The 20,478-nt window shown below is 40.2% G+C and overlaps 1 protein-coding gene across 2 annotated transcripts in view; it reads right to left on the bottom strand.

Annotated features, from left to right (window-relative positions):
• LOC143298968 (myosin-IIIb-like) overlaps positions 1-20,478 on the bottom strand; it is a 131,649-nt gene that overhangs the window by 55,569 nt on the left and 55,602 nt on the right. Inside the window, exons 20-29 of one of the 2 annotated variants that reach the window (XM_076612059.1) lie at positions 19,508-19,649; positions 17,776-17,929; positions 17,476-17,564; positions 15,438-15,567; positions 9,616-9,749; positions 9,124-9,138; positions 4,887-5,002; positions 3,067-3,216; positions 1,851-1,962; positions 168-330 (exon numbers count right to left, since the gene is read on the bottom strand). In XM_076612059.1, coding sequence (XP_076468174.1) covers positions 168-330; positions 1,851-1,962; positions 3,067-3,216; positions 4,887-5,002; positions 9,124-9,138; positions 9,616-9,749; positions 15,438-15,567; positions 17,476-17,564; positions 17,776-17,929; positions 19,508-19,649 — 1,205 coding nt within the window. The remainder of the gene's footprint in view (positions 1-167; positions 331-1,850; positions 1,963-3,066; positions 3,217-4,886; positions 5,003-9,123; positions 9,139-9,615; positions 9,750-15,437; positions 15,568-17,475; positions 17,565-17,775; positions 17,930-19,507; positions 19,650-20,478) is intronic. The other variant, XM_076612139.1, reaches the window with a different exon arrangement.

The raw sequence follows: 20,478 nt of genomic DNA, 5'->3' as shown, positions 1-20,478 counted from the left end.
CAGGTGTGCATGCATGGATATGTGTGAATGTTCTCCCCTTACGTTTCTGTATGACAAGGGCTGCACTCTGTCGCTCCCATCTCATCCTGAAGAAGTGTGTGCAGGTGTGCGTGCAGGTGTGCGTGCAGGTGTGCATGCATGTGTATGTGTAAATGTTCTCCCCTTACGTTTCTGAATGACGAGGGCTGCACTCTGTCGCTCCCATCTCATCCTGAAGAAGTGTGTGCGGGCCAGCCAGGACCGGACACAGCACTGGATCACCACCACCTTCTGCGTCAGTCGCTCGTACAGCCGCGCCAGCTCCTCAATGTGGTAGTACTTCAGGAACACCTGGGAACAATTTTTTTTTTTAAAGTACAGGAAAGAAATACAGAACACAGAAATCTATTTCTAACATCTCAACAACAAACAAAAAACAACTCAGAACTTTTTGTGTTTGTTTTTGCTGCCCCATTGTCTGCACCGTTTCAGTGGCATTACTCCCATGCCCCTCATTCCAAGTCCCCCATACACAGCCACACCTGGGTTCATCTATTGCAGTCCCAGTGCTGGCAGTCCACAGGGAACCCTCGATGTTAGGACGCCAGGAGGCCACACACCAGAGGAGACCCCAGAACTGATAACTTTATTTTTAACATGTCAGCAACAATGTAAAAAAAAAAAAAATTAAATAAATAAAAAATCAGCAAAGCACTCGGAACTCAGAACTAACTAACTTCCGACATATCAACAACAACAAAATAATTACAAAACTCCAAACTATGAATTAAAAACTTTATTTCTCAAGAACTGAGGTTTTAGGCATGGCCTATCCTATGTGAGGCAAAGTAGCAGAATCAGGCACAGGGCATCTGATCCTGTGTTCACCAGTGATCAAGGTTCAAGGCCCTGTTTCGGCATGCTGTTGTGTCCCTGGAAAGGCTCTTTATTCTTGTTTTCTTCACTCTACCCAGGTGTGAATGGGCACCTCACTTCAGTTGAGCAGGGTTAACTCACTCCGGACAATGAACGCTATAGCGTTCCTGACGTAAGGTAGCGTTCCGGAGGACGGAAAGCTATGGCGGTTTTGACAATTAAAAATTTTTCCACTTTTCCTCATGTGGTAGCATAACAATCACAGCTACACCGGGCATTGTGAACATGTCATGGGTCAATTGGAAAGTTTTTCATGAGATTTCGCAACAACACACTCCACAGTGAGCCAGCGAGTTCAGGACCCCACATGACAAGCTAATCTGCATATGTATCGAAAATGGCGTCACAGGCGATACAAGTAGAAATTTTTGGAGCTAACTAGATCATGACAATGGCTTTTATGGCTGCTGAAGTTATTGAAATGCTTCAAACTGAAGGTTTCGACATCGACGAGGATGATGAAGATGTTGAATAAAGTATCTGCAGTGAAGAAATCAACCAGCAAGAAGGTACTGATAGTGACTCAGCTTCTGTGAGCATTGAAGAGGGAGGAGGGTGGGCGTTCAGATGATGTCAGAAGAGGGGGGTCTGTGGGTCAAGTACATTGAGTTTCATTCAGTTGCTTTATGTTTTGTATTTTTTGTGATTTTTTTCCTAACCCTAACAAATGGGTCGTCTGTAGGGAAAAGCAAGGGAGAGAACTATACTATACCTCCAGAGTTAAAACGACAGAAGGACACACACAAAAATGTGACTAAAAAACTAAACACACACACACACACACAATGACACACACACAATGCATACATGTAACTTAACAAACAAATGTACATAGCAGCTACCCTCCACACATATGCACACACTGGCATGCACAAACACACACATACACAAACACACACACACACGTCTTATCACTATCAACACTGATGACTCACTTTGGTTTTTCCGATGGCCCAGTGGGTCATGCCCAGTTTCTCCAGCAGCAGAGCACAGTTCTCCTTGGTGATGGGAATCTTGGTGGACCCGCGAAGAGCCAGCAAGTGGTACCTGTCACGTGGATAACACTTCTCCTTTATGAATACAATACTCAATCATAACATATAATGATGATACTAATGATAGAAAGAAGAAGAAGAATGATCGTGATATCACTTACACAACTACTACTACAACTGATAACTATAATGATGAAGATGATGATGATGATGATGATGATGATCACTTGGAAGAAAGATTAGTTAAGGTGTGTGGGGCAAAAGTGGTGCATGAAAGGTAAATATGAGTCTTTGAAAAAAGAAAAAGATGTGCGAAAAAAGAGGAGGATGGAGGCCCCACAAAAAAAAGAAAAAAAAAAAAGGGAAAAAAGAGGAGGTTGGAGGCCCCACAAAAAAAAAGAAAAAAGAAAAAAAAAAGGGGAAAAAAGAGGAGGTTGGAGGCCCCACAAAAAAAAAGAAAAAAGAAAAAAAAAGGGGAGGGGGGGGAGAGGAGGCTGGAGGCCCCACAAAAAAAAGAAAAAAGAAAAAAGAAAAAAAAAAGGAAAAAAAGAGGAGGTTGGATGCCCCACAAAAAAAAGGAAAAAAAAAGGGGGGGAAAAAGAGGAGGTTGGAGGCCCCACAAAAAAAAGAAAAAAAAAGGGGGGGGAAAAGAGGAGGTTGGAGGCCCCACAAAAAAAAAAAAAGAAAAAAAAGAGGGTGAAAGCGGAATTCAAACCCAGACCCCCACCGACACTGTACTGGCAGGCAAGCATCACAAACATTCTGCCACTCTGCTCCAGTGTGGTAAGAACGCCTAACATCCAGAAAAACACAACAACAAAAAATCAAAACCTTCCAGAAAAAAAAAAATACAGAAGAGCTAATTCCCAGCACAGAATTTCTAGAAGGTGGGGATACTATTCTTACCTGAAAAAGCCTTCTGTATCCCCACAGGAAAACATGCCACTTTTTTACTGCCTAAATAGCTTTAATTTTAGGCTCTGGCAGTGTAAAGATGTTAATAAATCATCATCATGCCACTTCAATGAACCTTTCTTGATACTGTGTTTTGCTTTCCACTTGAGTAAACTGGAATCAAGCTCAGTCCTATTTCCAGAAGCGGTGTTCTGTACATTTCCCACTGCTTTCCTAAACCACACCAGAAAAAGTACCCAACCTTTTCAGGAAGTCTGAGAAAAGGATGCGGTGAGAGTATCCTTGCCGACGAATGCGAGTTGTTTCCAGAACACCTGTGTACCGCAGCTGGGTCTCCACCCGCTCTGGGTCAAAGTTACCTGGCTCTTTGGCATCGTTGGGCTTAATGCACCTGCAACACAATCAGAGCAGTGAAGCCACAGAAACAACAGCCCAATAAGTCACACAAAACACAGAAGGAAAAAAACCATAGTTAAAAAAAATAAATAAATAAAAAGCAAACCATAAAAAAAACACACAAACAAAACATGTACATACACACACAAACACACACACACACACATATATATATATAGAGAGAGAGAGACAGACAGACAGACAGACAGATATTTACTTAGTAAAACATGCCCACAGATAGTGGAGAAATCTTCGGTGAACCATTTCTTCTCATGAATTTCCTTTTACCAAATAAAAAAAAAAGTATAATTATATTCTCAGATGAATCCCACACACTTTTGCTGCATATCTACACTGACCCACATATTTGATTTTTTCCCCTCTTTTTTTCCAGTATTTGGTAGGTTCTCAATGCCTGACTGGTGTCAGGTCTTCCACCCCACACCCCTACCCACCCCCATTGTTCAGCAGATGTGGTGTAGCAGATATGGATCATTTCACACACAGTCAAAATGTGCTTTCCTTGCAACTGAGACTCACAGAGAACCACAGTGTAAACTTTCAGGGTAAAAACTGATCCAGGAAAGTTACCGACTACTTGTAAATCTTGATCATAGCGCCCCTTGTTGTTAATTTTTGTAGCCATTCCCAACCCCAGCCCAGCCCAATCCCACACCCATATCAATGTTAATTGTAAATGCTCTGAGCCCTTGTGCTATGAACGCAGTGAGGCAGCCAGTTGTGTCCAACTATGACCATCAGAACAGGAGAGGAGGCAAAGGCTGTCATGACCATCTGGGCTAGAATTTGATTGATCATCGTGGAGAGTGTCTTGCCCAAGTTACATCCCCACTCTCTCAGCCAAGAGGGCTATAGGACAGAGTTGGGGTGATTCCCAAAAGCCGACTGGCCCCCAAGGCTTTAGTATGAAGAGCCAGTGCTGAGGAAGAAGAGCACTTTACAAATGCCTGTTCATATGATTATTACTGTGGAGACGTGCTGCTGCCAACTCAGTAGTGGGGCGACCATCCCCATCCCGGACGGTCCCAGGGTAGCGAATAGGGGGACACCGCCCCTCAGATATGAGGGTTAGCTATGATATTCTTAGCCCCGGGCCAACTGGCCGTGTTCCTATCAAGACAGGGCTGGACTGCAGGTGTCACTGATGCACTCACTGAAATACCTCAAGCGTCCAACGACGGGTCCATCATGCGATCAAGAGGCACGCTACAACCTCTAGCCCTGGGCTGGGATCCTCAAAGAAGAAAAAAAAATCCCCCCTGTGCTCACAGGGCAGGTCTTTGGGGCCATGAGCTAAGGGAGAGGTAACTCTGACAGAAACCCACAGTGCTGAAGACAGGGGTGTAGGGCCACATGACGCAGTCAAACAAACCACAACACCACACATTACCGCCTATGAGAATGTGAAAAACACACACACAACACGCACACATGCACACACGCACACACACACGCACACACACAAACACACACTCGTACTCTCTCTCTCTCTCTTTCTCTCTCACTTTACTCATTTACACACACATGCACTCACACATGGGCACAAGCAGGCGCACGCACGCACGCACCCACGCAGGCACACACACACACCCACGCACGCACGCACACACACACACGCACGCACACACACACACACAGAGCTACCTGACGAAGTGAGGTGTACCAGCCACCATCTTGTTGAGCAGGTCCATCAGCGAGAAGCGGAAGTAGGTGGCTACTGTCTGCTGGATTCGGGTCATGCTGGTGGAGCCCGTCACATGCTGGAAACACCGGTCACCATGCACAGCTTGTATCTTACTGGCTGCTCTGTGATCAGTCGTTTACTTATCTACTGGCGGTTAAACACCGGTCACCATGCACAGCTTGTATCTTACCGGCCGCTCTGTGATCAGTCGTTTACTTATCTACTGGCGGTTAAACACCGGTCACCATGCACAGCTTGTATCTTACCGGCCGCTCTGTGATCAGTCGTTTGCTTATCTACTGGCGGTTAAACACCGGTCACCATGCACAGCTTGTATCTTACCGGCCGCTCTGTGATCAGTCGTTTACTTATCTACTGGCGGTTAAACACCGGTCACCATGCACAGCTTGTATCTTACCGGCCGCTCTGTGATCAGTCGTTTGCTTATCTACTGGCGGTTAAACACCGGTCACCATGCACAGCTTGTATCTTACTGGCTGCTCTGTGATCAGTCGTTTACTTATCTACTGGCGGTTTGACTTGATCCATCTGTCTGTCTGTCTGTCTGTCTCTCTCTGCCTCTCTATTGTTGTTCATTTTTTGGATTGTCTTTTTTTCAATGGTTATATTTTTGTTTCTTTATTCATTCAAGCTTTTTTTTTCCATTGATTATCTTATTCATATACTTATCTATTTATTCATTTCTTGATTTATTGGTTGGTTTATTTATCTATTTGTTTATCCAATATTCTTTTACAATGCTGATTATACCCCCATACTAATTCCTCTAGTTTCATTTTCACACAATCACTTGCGCACACACTCATGCACACACACATGCACAAACACACAAAGAAACAAACACAAACAAAACAAACAGAAACAAAAACATCTACTCGTTCATTGTCCGAGCATAAGACAGTTAATTCCAAAAGATGTAATTGATGACTTTTCTTCCAATATTTCATTAGCCACTGAAAAGATTTTGAATGATTATTCATTGCTTAGAATGTTTTCAGAAATTTTAAACTCCAGTCCAGTTGGTATCCTCCTTTGATGTATTACAATTAATGTTGTTATTTATATTTACACTGTTGTAGGTTAATACTTGTTGATATGCATATACATATTCTTCCCCCCATGACATCTCATTCAATACACACTATAATCTCTTTAGACTTTTTCTTATAATAATCTACCTTTCCTCTGATACATAACATGAACACTTTTTTACACTAATATTCACATGCACTCCCTTTCCTTTATCCACTACTTGACTCCTTTCCTTCTAAAAACACTTATAGTGAATAGACGTTAAACTGAAGATAAAAAAAACAAACACACACACATGCACACACACACACACACACATACATGCATATACGCACGCATGCACACACACACACACACACACACATCAACAGAAAAACAAATCATCACATCAACAAATACAAGTGGAATCTTTTTATCTGCTTCTTTTTGTTAACTGTTGGAGGGAAGAAACACAACAGCAGACATTCGAGTTCTATGCCTACGGTACATTTTCAATGTTCCTGCATTCATTTTGGTACATCTGTAAAGGCTGCAGTCTTGGTTCTTCTCAGAAAATAATAAAATCATTATTCTACAACAACAGAGACTCAACTTAGCAAGAATACAGGTAAAGTAGAATTTTCTTTCTTTCTTGAACTTTCTTCACTTTAAATTCTTTTATCAGCCGTTCTAACATTTCGTCTATTCTGATGGCTGTTTAGACTAAGATGTGAAAGAACAATTGTAAGACTGAGTGAAGTGACTGGGATGAGTTGTGTCAGAGTATGGGGAAGCCCCTAAACAGAGGAATACACAAAAAAACAAACCAAAAGATGGACTAGCAAAAAGGAAAAAAAAAAACAAAAAACCCAAACAACCAAACAAACAAACCAAGACCATCAGATCAGACAACTAATAATAGAATAAAATGTATTAAAAAAAGGAAAGTAAAAAAGAAAAGCAATTAATCATAATAATATGGTCAAAAGTACCAGTAAATTATCCCATGAGCTTTAGGCAGAACTTTCAGACTGAAACATAGAAGGGAAAATAACAGACAGAAAATGATAGGGGGGGGGGGGGGGGGGGGGGAACATCACAACCTTTCTTATTTTCAATACTGTATCAGACTTGATCTGTTCATTCCTGTTAAATATATACACACCAAGTTAAACTTAGACAATGTAGCGTTCAAGTATTTTGAACAAAATGATTTGTTCATAAACCAAAAAAAATTACCCAGGTAACCTTACTGATCCCCTTTGTTAAAAACTGTACAAGAAAAGAGCCCAATTCAGTCTTTCCAATTGCAATACATTAAAAGAAGAAGATAAGAAAGAAACAGAATGAATTTTATCAATCTCCTTTTGTTCAAAATTATAAAAGAAAAGAGCTGTTTCAATATTTTGAAATGTGCAGTACATTACTTGATGCAGTTACCAAAACAGTGCAGTCAGCGTCTTTGACACAAGTGAAGTACTCTGGTGTTGAACGCCATTCAAAACAAAGCGTGAAGGCTTTGATGCCAATGCAGAATATCAATGAACAATACAGTTATTTACCATAATTTTTAGTAATTTTTCTTTTTACACTGAATAAGAATAGTTGCTTTACTTATATAGAGCATTTATCAACAAACAAAAAAGCAATCAAATACATTAACTAAGGCTAGAATGATATGTTTCACTTCAAGCATGACTGTAATTTCATTTGAAGTATCATAGCAATGACTTCATGATGCCACTTGGGAATAATACAGCTTACACAAATGTTTCTTGAACTAAATGTTTATCACCCGGTAATAATATATTCATACACTGCTCTGGGCAACAAGGGAATTCTTCCTTGAACAAATATATCCAGGCCACCTCGCTTTCGCCTTACCCTAGACACCATTACTGTAATAGTTGACACAATTGATGCTATTGCTATGTTACAACTGGTCCAGGCTATTTATTATTAATGTCATCTTAAATCATCATGGTTACTACAATCATTAAGATGTAAACATTGATTGATTGAACGATTGGACAAATCTTCCTTTTTTTTTCTTTCTTTTTTTTTTGTTGATGTTGGTGTTACAGATTTGTTTTGCCTTGTTTAGTCTGTCTTGTTTTGTTTTGTTATATCTCTCTCTCTGTACTGGAAGATGCTACTGTTCGTTTTATATTGTTTGTTTCATACTATTCTCTGTATTGTATACATGTTTTTGGAAAATTTTTAAAAAAGTAAAAAAAAAAAAATATCCAGGCCACCATATTCTTAAATGAAAAAATATATTGAAGTGTGTGTGTGCGTGTGTGTGTGTGTGTGTGTGTGAAAGAGACAAAGTTCAGCGCAGTGCCTGAGGAAACAGGAGTAAAGATACACACAAGCCATCAAACCATCCCTCAACTAAAACAAAATGAAGTCAAACGTAATGTAATGGTGAAGCAAACTGAAACAAAAACAAAGTACAAAACAACTGATATAAAGCCAGAAAAGGTGGGATAATGTTGTTGTTTTTTCAAAAAACATCAAAAAGGAATAAATCATATTGAAAAAGCAGCAAAAAAAAAAAAAAAAGGAAGAGGGTGAAGAAGAAATCAAGTGGAAGACAATTTCATCGGGATCAAAAGCAAACAGAACAGGAAGAACGATATATCTTAACTCTCTCCATACGAATGGCGAAAGAGAGCGACGTTAACAGCGTTTCACCCCAATTACCATCATCAAAATATTGCAAGAGGAAGGCTCTTATACTGAAGAGGTGAATGTTGACAAAGAATACCACAATTCTGATGACGGAACCTAAAGGTTGGGTCATTCAGACACCCACTGGACATCCGAAGGGTCTATGTAGAGGAGAAGATAGGACTGGCCGTACTGAGTGAGTTAATGTTCTGTTTTGTTGCTGCATTTTTGAGGGGGAGTTTGGGGCAGGAGGGGGGAGGGGGAGATAGGACTGGGGGGGGGGGGGTGACAGAAGATGTGACCATATCATATACAAACAATACCAAACATGAATTCTTAAGTTTGAGATGAATGAGAGTATTATGCATGAATGTACTTATTCACAAAGAAAGTATTGAGTGCAGTTATACAAATCCACACTCAAACTGGGTGGAGAAAAAAGTACCTGGAAAAAATTGAGTGCTAGCAAACTCCCAAACTTCTGATACTTACTAGTTTATTGTAGATCTGCAATTATATGTACAACATGTAATTTACGTATGAAAAATGAATATGTGAGAGAATACTGCTATTATGTGGTGTCTGGTATTGAGAAGAATTATAAGTGAAGAATTTAAGTGTAACTACTAAGTAAAAGACACACACACATACACTTGACAAATGACTTTTGACTCAGCTACATAGACCAGTACTATTCGGCATTAGTACACTCATACGTTATCCTCTTTTTTTGTTCTACATCTTTCCATGATCATGATTTTAAACATTATACATGTAAAGACACACACACACACACACACAAACACACACACCACACAAACCTACACACACAACACACACACAAACACACACACAAGTGCATGTTTGTGTTCACAAATACCCACATATTTTTTTAAACATCGTCCAATCATCACATTCACAAACCCCAACCTCATGTCATTTCAAAGTCCAACCACCAACAAACACACCACAAGGGTTACCTACCCTGCTGCCGCCCATGACAGAGGCGCTGCGAGATGCGTAGCTGGTGGTAAGGGAGGGAATGGTTGCCATGGGCGACGGGGAGGAGGAGGACTGGGCACTGGACTGTTGGGTGGACGTCCCTGACGACAGGTTGCCTAGCAACACACAACAAACTCCCATTGAAATGCATGTCATATAGGAAAAAAATTTTAAACAAGAAAAGATATTCTACCTGTGAATACGTCTGTCACATACTTAACTCATTCTATCCCACAGCTACACACCAGCTACAACTCCCCTGGAACAACACTACTTGAGACCACTACAGTAAAAAGCAGGGTGGTTTACTAAAACAGCGAAAATTGATGAAAAATTGTTGATTTTATCAGTTAAACAAAGCTTCGTTTTCATAATTCTGGATTCCGTAATCAGTTCAGTATAGAACGCCAGCTGTACCAACGAGAATAAAAGAAATTAGAACAGTGTGTTGGTGTGAGAATACTCATACCTGGTCCACAGGAGAAGTAATCACGGTATGAGTTAACTCACACCTGGAGTGGAATGAGTAAAGATGTACTTTTAACCAGAAAGGATTGTATAAGATTTTCTTTTGTCCTGTTCAAAACTGTGGTGTACTGTGAAATGTTCTACATAAAAATTTTAAAAAAGATACTGTTTTAACCAAATGGAAGTCAACTTTTGTTTCTAAGAATAATACAGTGCAGCCAAAATAAAACATACAAAAACAAAATAAAGTCAAATCTAAAAATGGTAATTCACCTGATTATGAAATATTGAAACATCGCACTGACAGAAAAATAATGCAACGAGATGTCTTTTTTTCTTCTTTTTTTTCCAAATAGAATTTTGAAATAGGATATACTATATGTTCTGCACAAATATAATGGCAACTTTATTTTTTAATACGGTTAGAAAGGAAACTTTTTCAGTCAATGACTTGAATTCAAAACTAAAAATCTGACACAGAAAAGGGACAGTTGGTTTCAACAAGAGTTTATTGCACCGAGCACTTCCTGAATAACAACAAATTCTTAAAATCAGTTAAATTCAACAGAAAACATGGAATGAATTTTTCTTTTTGTTTGAAACTATGTTAAAGTGCTAAAAGAAATATATATACAAACAAAAGGCAAAGCCTTCAAGACTCACTTGTGCTTTATACAGTAAAGGAATCATGAGGAGAGAAAAAAAAAAGAGATTTAAAAATTCAATGAAAAGTGCTCTGTATTAAATATGATATATAAAATAAGAATTGAGAGAAAAAATTGTTAAAAAAAAAAAAAGGCATGTGAGTGGAATCGAACCAAGCAAGTTCAGTTCTGAAGCAAGCAGACTAATCCCCACTGCTGTGGCACATCTTACATAATTTGACTAAATTTTAATACTTAAAGCAATGTTGACGCTTTGTTCTTTGTGCAATAAATAGATGTGGTTGTAGTGGACGTAATGACCCATTTAAATCATGCTTTTTGTGTGTTTTAGGTAAAGTGTTTTATCATATCTCAATTACTCTTTTATTTCTGCGGTAAAGGAGACGTTGCCATCCCTTCAAGCACACCGAAAGGCATGGTAAATATCTAGATCTGCACAAACCAGTCTAGGTCTACAACAAGCTGAAATGAACGATCGATTCTTCTTCTTCTTCTGCGTTCACTCGTATGCACACGAGTGGGCTTTTACGTGTATGACCGTTTTTACCCCGCCATGTAGGAGGCCATACTCCGTTTTCGGGGGTGTGCATGCTGGGTATGTTCTTGTTTCCATAACCCACCGAACACTGACATGGATTACAGGATCTTTAACGTGCGTATTTGATGTTCTGCTTGCATATACACACGAAGGGGGTTCAGGCACTAGCAGGTCTGCACATATGTTGACCTGGGAGATCGTAAAAATTTACCCACCAGGCGCCGTCACCGTGATTCGAACCCGGGACCCTCAGATTGACAGTCCAACGCTTTAACCACTCGGCTATTGTGCCCGGCGAACGATCGATTCAATTTTTCTTTTATGTTGATTCCAGTTAATTCAGTGTCCACTTTAGAATATTCATATGCAGTAAACACATCGATGGTGTAGTTAGTATCAATGAATGTATTCTGTCCAGAATTTGCATTTCTTTCCTTTTAATTGTGAACAAGAAAAACGAGGTCATGTCATCTTTGTACACAACCTACCTTCTAGAAGGCCTAACTCAGTGGAAAGTGGTTTTTAGAATTTTCGGATTTCAGAACGAATCTAAATGAAATAAACCGTTAATGACTTGGAAATACAGCTCAATTCTGGAGACTTACAACCTGTTATTGGAATGACTGTGAAGATTTTTTTTCATACTATGTTTAAGCCAAATTTGGTGTTGGCAGACAAAGTATTTCCAGAGAAAATGGCAATGTTAAAGTTTACCATGGACACACAGACACATACAGACACACACATACACACACACATACACAGACAACTGAACACCGGGTTAAAACAGACTTACTTTGTTTACACAAGTGAGTCAAAAACGAATCTGGATGTACCAAACAATAAGTATAAAAGTCTAGAAAAAAACTTTTAATAAAAACATATACCAGCTCAATGAAATCTCATCAAAATGACTTTCACATCAACTCTCATGTACTCATACACACAGACATTGACACACTGTATGTGTGTACATCCACACACAAACTCACACATGCACAATATGAACATTACAGACAGAAAGACTGAAACAATGCAAATGATTTGAAAACAGAAAACAGCCAACTTTTTTTTCCAAAATGAAACTCAAGGTATGTACACCATTAACAGTCCAACACACAAATTGACCCGAAAGATGCAATGCATTGACAGCAATATACATGTGTACATTTGCAAGTAGAGCAGTATGTTATTTGTGCATGCGCATGCAAGGTTATGTGAATTTTGTGCATTGATTTTAAATACTGTTGAATAACAGCTGGTTTTAATCATGTACGTTGTTGTTTTAACTATAGTATGATACTTTCATCTGTTCTCTTACTGTACTTATAACAGCTGGTTTTAATCATGTACGTTGTTGTTTTAACTATAGTATGATACTTTCATCTGTTCTCTTACTGTACTTATAACAGCTGGTTTTAATCATGTATGTAGATGTTTTAACTATAGTATGACATTTTCATCTATTCTCTTACTGTACTTATCGCACTGGTTGATTTGTGATTATTGTTGGGGATTAATTAGCATTAACTTTGTATCTATGCATTTTGATGTTCCTTATGTATTCATGATGAATGACTGTGAAAGTAGGTAATCATTACATGTGTGTGATTGTGATCATTGTACAAAAGGTCCTCACCACCTTAGTATTTCAGCATTTTATGTCTGTTATGTGTTTACATTGAGTGACTGTGGTTTTTGTGCATTGTTTGTGGAAAATACGCCACACACTGATTTCTCTTATTCAGATAACAAAGTATTTTGTATTATTTATCTCTAAACCAGAATATCTGCAAAATTTTCTGAATAAAAAGCTGAAAGGAAATGTTGAGCATTCATCAACTTAAGTTGAAAGGATGATAAAAAAAAAAAAAGTATCAGATATAAAGGTAATAAACTTTGATCATCCAGTTCTCTCAAAAGCTAGTACTGAGCCTCAACATATCAGCTAGAACTCAAAATCAGAGACCAAAATCATGGTGAACAAAATAAAACACATAAGGCATTACATCACAAGAATACTGATCACTGCGGGGATGTACCGCTGTACAGAGCGATCAATGCTGAAGCATCTATTCTGCATGGATTGAGGTCAGTTTAAATGTTCCAGGCCCCAAAGCCTTTTACATCTATCCATGCAGTGAATTCAGATCCACTGTGTCTACGGCTGAGCATAGGAAGGTGGGGCGCTACCCTCTCCTTGCAAAATTTCAACCTTCCTTGACCAAACTCCGGTACCCGTTAACACCTGGGTGGAGTAAGGAAAATCAGAGTAAAGTGTCTTTCCTAAGGACACAGCACTATGCCGAAATGTGTCTTTGAACGCTGATCACTGGTAAAGACTGGTAAAGACCTGATCAGAAGTCCAGTGCCTAACAGATTCTGTCACAGCGCCTCCCTAGACAGTAAGAAGCCAACCATTTGTACAAAGCCATCGCTCAGATGAAGAACGTAAAAGAAATCATCACCTGAAGCAGGGAGAAGACTTAAATAAGAACGTCCAGGGGGAAAGAATGAATGATAAAATGATACCTTATTTTTTACTATTTCTAATAAAAATATCAGTATAAAACTGTAAGGGCTGGAAATTCTGTTCTTCTACATAATCATGTTAATGCAAGAATCACATGCCAAACTGATTTTGAAAATGAAAATCATTTGTGTATTTGTGCATTTAAACACACACACACACACACACACATAGAGTAACAACACAACATAAATCACAACATAAATCATCTAGATAATACCAACAGATTTTTCTCAGCATTAAACAATACTTAAAGCACAGATATTCCATCTGACAAGTCTTCACACACACACACACACACACACACACACAGAGAAGACACATCTGACGATCACAACAACCCATGGAGACAAGTCAAGCCAGGCAGACATATCCATGATGTACAACGCTGGTATTCCCAGGACACTTACCCAGTACTCCTGCGTGATAGAACAAGCAACTGTTAATACTGTTTCCTGATGCGTTCAACAATCAACTGGATGATTTCTAAAAATTCTCAAACGTTAAGAGTTATATTTTACTAAAGGAAAACATTGGCTAACTGGGTATGGAACCTTAACCAAATTACACCAAACTGTTTTTTAAAACAATGACAGGACTGAGTAAATACTTCACCAATCAACTTAGAATTCTACTGCTACTACTTCCGATTTAGGATGATCTGGTTTAAGGGATTTTCCATGACATTTTTATTTTATTTTTTAGGTGATAATAATGTGCAATTCTTGTCAGTCACAGAACAGAACAGACAGTTCACTGTTCTTATTCAAAATAAATATGCAAAGTTGTGGTTGGGTTAAGGGTGTTGGGGGGCAGGGGGGGGGGGCAGGGGGAAGGGCGGGGGGCGAGCAGGAGTTCCTGAATATTTCCTTTGATCATTTAAACACGCACTGCAGGTTAAAACATTGTTCTTCTTATTCATCTATTTATTAATTTTTTGTTATCATTTTCATTTATTTATCTTTTTTTTTCTCAAGCATGACATAGCGCGTTGAGTTACGCTGCTGGTCAGGCATCTGCTTAGCAGATGTGGTGTAGCATATATCGATTTGTCTGAACACAGTGACACCTCCTTGGGTTACTGATACTGATACTGATACTGCTCTTCACAGCACATTCAATATTCTGTCATACATATTTTCAATCCCAGGTGCACAACTTATAAATTTGCCATGTGTGGACAGGAACCATACAAGACATCAGGAAATAGTTGCATCTTTGTTGTTGCTCTTATTGTTGCGGTTGTTGTTGTTCTTTTTAACTAGTTTTATGCAACTCAAAACTAAACAGATATGAAATAACATTCAACTGCCTTATACTGGATGTGAGAAACCACACATATGTTACAGACACTAATACAATCAGGGGAAGGAGGGGAAGGAAAAGCAGAAGGGCACATGGAAACAGTCTTTGTTCATAAATTTCAATGTTTAGAAACAAGACACATGCCAAAACACAATACCAAACAACATACCATACCTGTACACCATAATGTGAATGCACCCATATATCATAAAGAATAAATAAATAAATAATTTAAAAAAAATAAAATTAAAAAAAAAACCATGAGGAAAACAAAATCAATTACAGAAAATGAACACACCTGTCTTTGTGAGTGGCGTCTGGAACAAAGTTCTGACCACCTTGCTGTCTGATGTCCTCAGGATGTTGACGATCTCCACAGGTAGACGGTCACGGTTCTTCTCCAGGAAGCCTGTGGCATCATACTCCACCTGCACACCACAGCAAAACCTTTCACTTTCACAGTTTCACTTTCAGTTTCAGTCTCTCAAAGAGGCGTCACTGCGTTCAGACAAATCCATATACACTACACCACACCTGCTAGGCAGATACCTGACCACCAGTATAACCCAACGTGCTTAGTCAGGCCTTGAGTGCATGCTTATATATTAGTGTAGGCCTACCTATCAAAGTGGATTTCTGCATAAAATTTTTTGCCAGAAGACATTTTTTTTCCATTGCCATGGGTTCTTTTTCAGTGCGCCAAGTGCGTGCTGCATGGGCCTTGGTTTATCATCTCATCCGAATGACTAGACGCTCAGTTTGATTTTCCAGTCAAACTTGGGAGAAAGGGCGCGAGTGGGATTCAAACCCACACCCTCACGGACTCTCTATACTAGCAGCTAAGTGTCTTAACCATTCTGCCATCTTCTTCCCTCACTTTCTTCTCCTTTAACTTTCACTCCACTGCATCACAGCAAAACCTTTCACTTTCATAGTATCTGCACATCACAGCAAAAAACTTTCACTCCACCTGCATCACAGCAAAACCTTTCACTTTCACTCCACCTGCATCACAGCAAAACCTTTCACTTTCACTCCACCTGCACATCACAGCAAAAACCTTTCACTTTCACAGCACCTGCACATCACAGCAAAACCTTTCACTTTCACAGCACCTGCACATCACAGCAAAACCTTTCACTTTCACTCCACCTGCATCACAGCAAAACCTTTCACTTTCACTCCACCTGCATCACAGCAAAACCTTTCACTTTCACTCCACCTGCATCACAGCAAAACCTTTCACTTTCACTCCACCTGCATCACAGCAAAACCTTTACTTTCACTCCACTGCATCACAGCAAAACCTTTCACTTTCACTCCACCTGCATCACAGCAAAACCTTTACTTTCACTCCACCTGCATCACAGCAAAACCTTTACTTTCACTCCACCTGCATCACAGCAAAACCTTTCACTCCACCTGCATCACAGCAAAACCTTTCACTTTCACAGCACCTGCACATCACAGCAAAAAAGTTTCACAGCACCTGCACATCACAGCAAAAAACTTTCACAGCACCTGCACATCACAGCAAAAAAACTTTCAAAGCACCTGCATCACAGCAAAACCTTTCACTTTCACAGCGCCTGCACATCACAGCAAAAACTTTTCACTTTCACAGCACCTGCACATCACAGCAGCATCTGCACATCACAGCAAAACCTTTCGCTTTCACAGCACCTGCACATCACAGCAAAACCTTTCACTTTCACAGCACCTGCACATCACAGCAGCATCTGCACATCACAGCAAAACCTTTCGCTTTCATAGCACCTGCACATCACAGCAAAAAACTTTCACAGCACCTGCACATCACAGCAAAAAAACTTTCAAAGCATCTGCATCACAGCAAAACCTTTCACTTTCCATGCCACCAGAAATTTCTTACAGATTGCAAAATACATCTTCCAAAAATGTTTTATCATTAATACTCACTGTTTGACATATAATGATATATATAGATATGTTAGAACTATGTAGGCTCTCAAGGCCTGACCAGCATGTTTGGTCTGTACGAATGTCAGGTTTCTGCTTCCTTTATCTATTTACTTTTTTTGTGTTGTAGATGTGGTGTAGTGTATATGGATCAGTCTGCACACTTTGACACCTCCTTGGAACTGAAACTACACTGCAGTACGAAATAAAGGGGCTCATACGCAAGCGTGTGTGTGCGCGTGTGTGTGTGTGTGTGTGTGTGTGTTTTACAGGCAATCAATTATGCATGCATGCATGGGTGTGTGCATGTATGCCAGTGTGTGACACTTATCATGATGTTGTACCAGTTATGAGGGATTTAACAACGACTGTTACCATGTCAAACTGAAAGACATTACCTTCCCAGCAAAATGATCAATGCAGAAGTGAAGTATGAACCCTTTGGGTTTGGAGTAGGCAGCCGCCTTGATGTTCTGTTGGAACTTGTCTGAAACACAGAGAAGCGCGATTCACTGACGATAGAATAGCACACTCCCACAAATGACAAGTATTTCTATACACAAATCATGCATTGGGCCTTGGGGAAGTGGCCACACATAAACACATGTACACACCCACACACACCACCCACCCACATCCATCCCCTCCCCCCCAGATCCCCCTCCCACACCCACGCAGCACTACCCATCAAGACTGACCAACAAGGGTCTGGTCGGAGGCCTTGGGGAAGTGGCTCTCCTCATCCAGCAGGGACAGCAGGCCCACAGGTTTGGCCAGGAACATGTCCAGGATGGGCCGGTTGTCCACGTACGTCACCTGCCTCGCGTCTATCTCCTCCTGCTCGTACTCCGCCTGGGGGGCAGGAAGGCAGGTGGCAGAACATGCGCGTACATGCACGCGCGCACATGTACGCAGGCGTCAATTATGTGAGGACTTTTATCTTCCGTTTTCCAAAGCTGATATGAATTATTTCTACGAATTGTTTGATAATTATTTGATTTGTGAATAATCAAATATGTGCGTGAAAAAAAAATGAAAAAAATGAAAAAAGAAATATAAAAAAAGGTGGCAGAACGGTATTGTATTGTATTGTATTGTATTGTATTATTCTTTTTTGTCACACAGATTTCTCTATGTGAAATTCAAGCTGCTCTTCCCACTGAGAGTATGTGATCGCTACAATGAGAGTGCCACCCTTTTTTTGTGTGTGCATGTTTTTTTCCTGCCTGCAGTTTTTTTTTTAATTTGTTTACCCACTGAAGCGGATTTTTCTTCCGTACTTTGCCAAGGACAACCCTTTTGTTGCCGTGGGTTCTTTTACGTGTGCCAAGTGTATGCTGCACATGGGACCTTGGTTTATCGTCTCACCTGAATGACTAGCGTCCAGACCATCACTCAAGGTCTGGTGCAGGGGGAGAAAATATTGGCGACTGTGCCGGAATTCAAACCAGTGCGCTTAGATTATCTCGCTTCCTAGGTGGACACATTACCTCTAGGCCACACTGGTTAAGACGTTCATCTACCAACACAGTGTCTGTGAGGGTCTGGGTTCAAGTCCCAGTCTCACCCAAGTTTGGCTTGAAAATCAGAGTGTCTAGTCAATCGGATGAGATGATAATCTGAGGTCGTGTGCGTAGCATGCACTTGGTTCACTAAAAAAAGAATCCACAGCAACAGAAGTGTTGTCCCTCTGGCAAAATTCTGTACAGAAATATGCATGCTGTCAAGGCCTGACCAGTGCACTGAGTTATGCTGCTGGTCAAACATCTGCCTAACAGATGTGGTACAGTGTACAAGGATTTCTCTGTACGCAGCGACACCTCCTTGAGAAACTGAAACTGTAGTTGTAGTTTATATTTGTATTTCTTTTTATCACAACAGATTTCTGTGTGAAATTCGGGCTGCTCTCACCAGGGAGAGTGCATCGCTATGCTACAGCGCCACCCTTTTTTTTTTGTATTTTTTCCTGCATGCAGTTTTATTTGTTTTTCCTTTCGAAGTGGATTTTTTGTACAGAATTTTGCCAGGAACACGGGACCTCGATTTATCGTCTCATCCGAATGACTAACTGTGTGTCCTGAAGTTTGAGACCTTTTGTCTTCTTCTTTTTCTTCTTCTATGTTCCTGGGCTGCAACCTCCATGTTCACTTGTATGTACAAGTGGGCTTTTACATTTATGACCGTTTCTACCATGCCACAGAAGCAGCCATATTCTGATTTCAGTGGTGTGCATGCAGGTGTGTTCTCGTTTCCGTAATCCACCAAACACTGACAAAGATTACAGGATCTTTAACATGTGATTTAATATTCTGCATGCCCATATTTAATATTCTACATGCATGGACTTTCAATATGAGGGTTCTGGGTTCGAATCCTGGTCACACACCCCCTGGTGAGTTAAGGTAGAGATTTTTTCCAAAGTAGACATACCAGTTCCCATGCAAAAATGTGCTGGTTGAAGTAGTACTGGATCTGTTCATTGGCGATGTTAATGCACAGTTGCTCAAAGGAGTTGTTCTTGAAATTCTCAAATCCAAAGATGTCCAGCAAACCGGTTACCAGTCGTTCATCTCTGCAAATGACAAGAACAATGATAATAAAACAATGTACATTTATATAATGCTTACCCTCCAGCTAAAAGCGCATTTCACAACACATGTGGTATAAACAAGACACAGAAATGTGATAAAAAATGTTAAGAGTCAAACTCACAAATGATCCTATTTTAAAACAGCCTAACATCACTCACAACTCACACACCTCTTCCACCTCAGCTGCATCCCCTGCCCCCTTCCCACCCAACCCCCCCTCACCCCCACCCCACCACCAAACAAAACACTCATCAATGAACACATAAAGCTGGTCTAGGGGGTGGAGGGGGAGGGGGGAGAAGGATCCATAACTTACTGAAGTGTACCAATGTTCAGAAACCATGGGACTTATATCTGTAACATGGGATTTCGAAGATCCGTATTTCAGACAAGACCACAGAAAAGGGAGGGGTGGACTTTAAATGTTTATTTACAAGGTCAGAAGATAGAGGGTACAGAACCAGTTAATGAACTGAAACACGTGTAAGCTGTTTTGAACTTCATTCACTCAGATACAGAAAGCCTGTGTAACTAATACAGAAGGGTAGTGCACAAAGTACACACAGGAAAGAAATGCGTTTCAGTTTGAAGTGTTCTGAATTGTTAAAAAAGCTACTTCCCGCATAAACAACACAGCGTGTGCACGCACATGAACACACACCAACACGCAATTCTTATTCTTTCCTTTTTCCAGTGTGCTGTCTCATACTCTGCACTGCATTAACCCCCATGACTGCCGCTGATAGCAACACTCATCAGTGAAGGACCGTCATCCTGGCCATACCTTGGGTTTGTGTGACAATGACTGAA

The sequence above is a fragment of the Babylonia areolata genome, chromosome 1, assembly GCF_041734735.1.
Source record: "Babylonia areolata isolate BAREFJ2019XMU chromosome 1, ASM4173473v1, whole genome shotgun sequence".
Classification (NCBI taxonomy): Eukaryota; Metazoa; Mollusca; class Gastropoda; order Neogastropoda; family Buccinidae; genus Babylonia; species Babylonia areolata.
The sequence above is the reverse complement of the archived record's forward strand: the minus strand, read 5'-3'. Positions and strand labels throughout refer to the sequence as shown.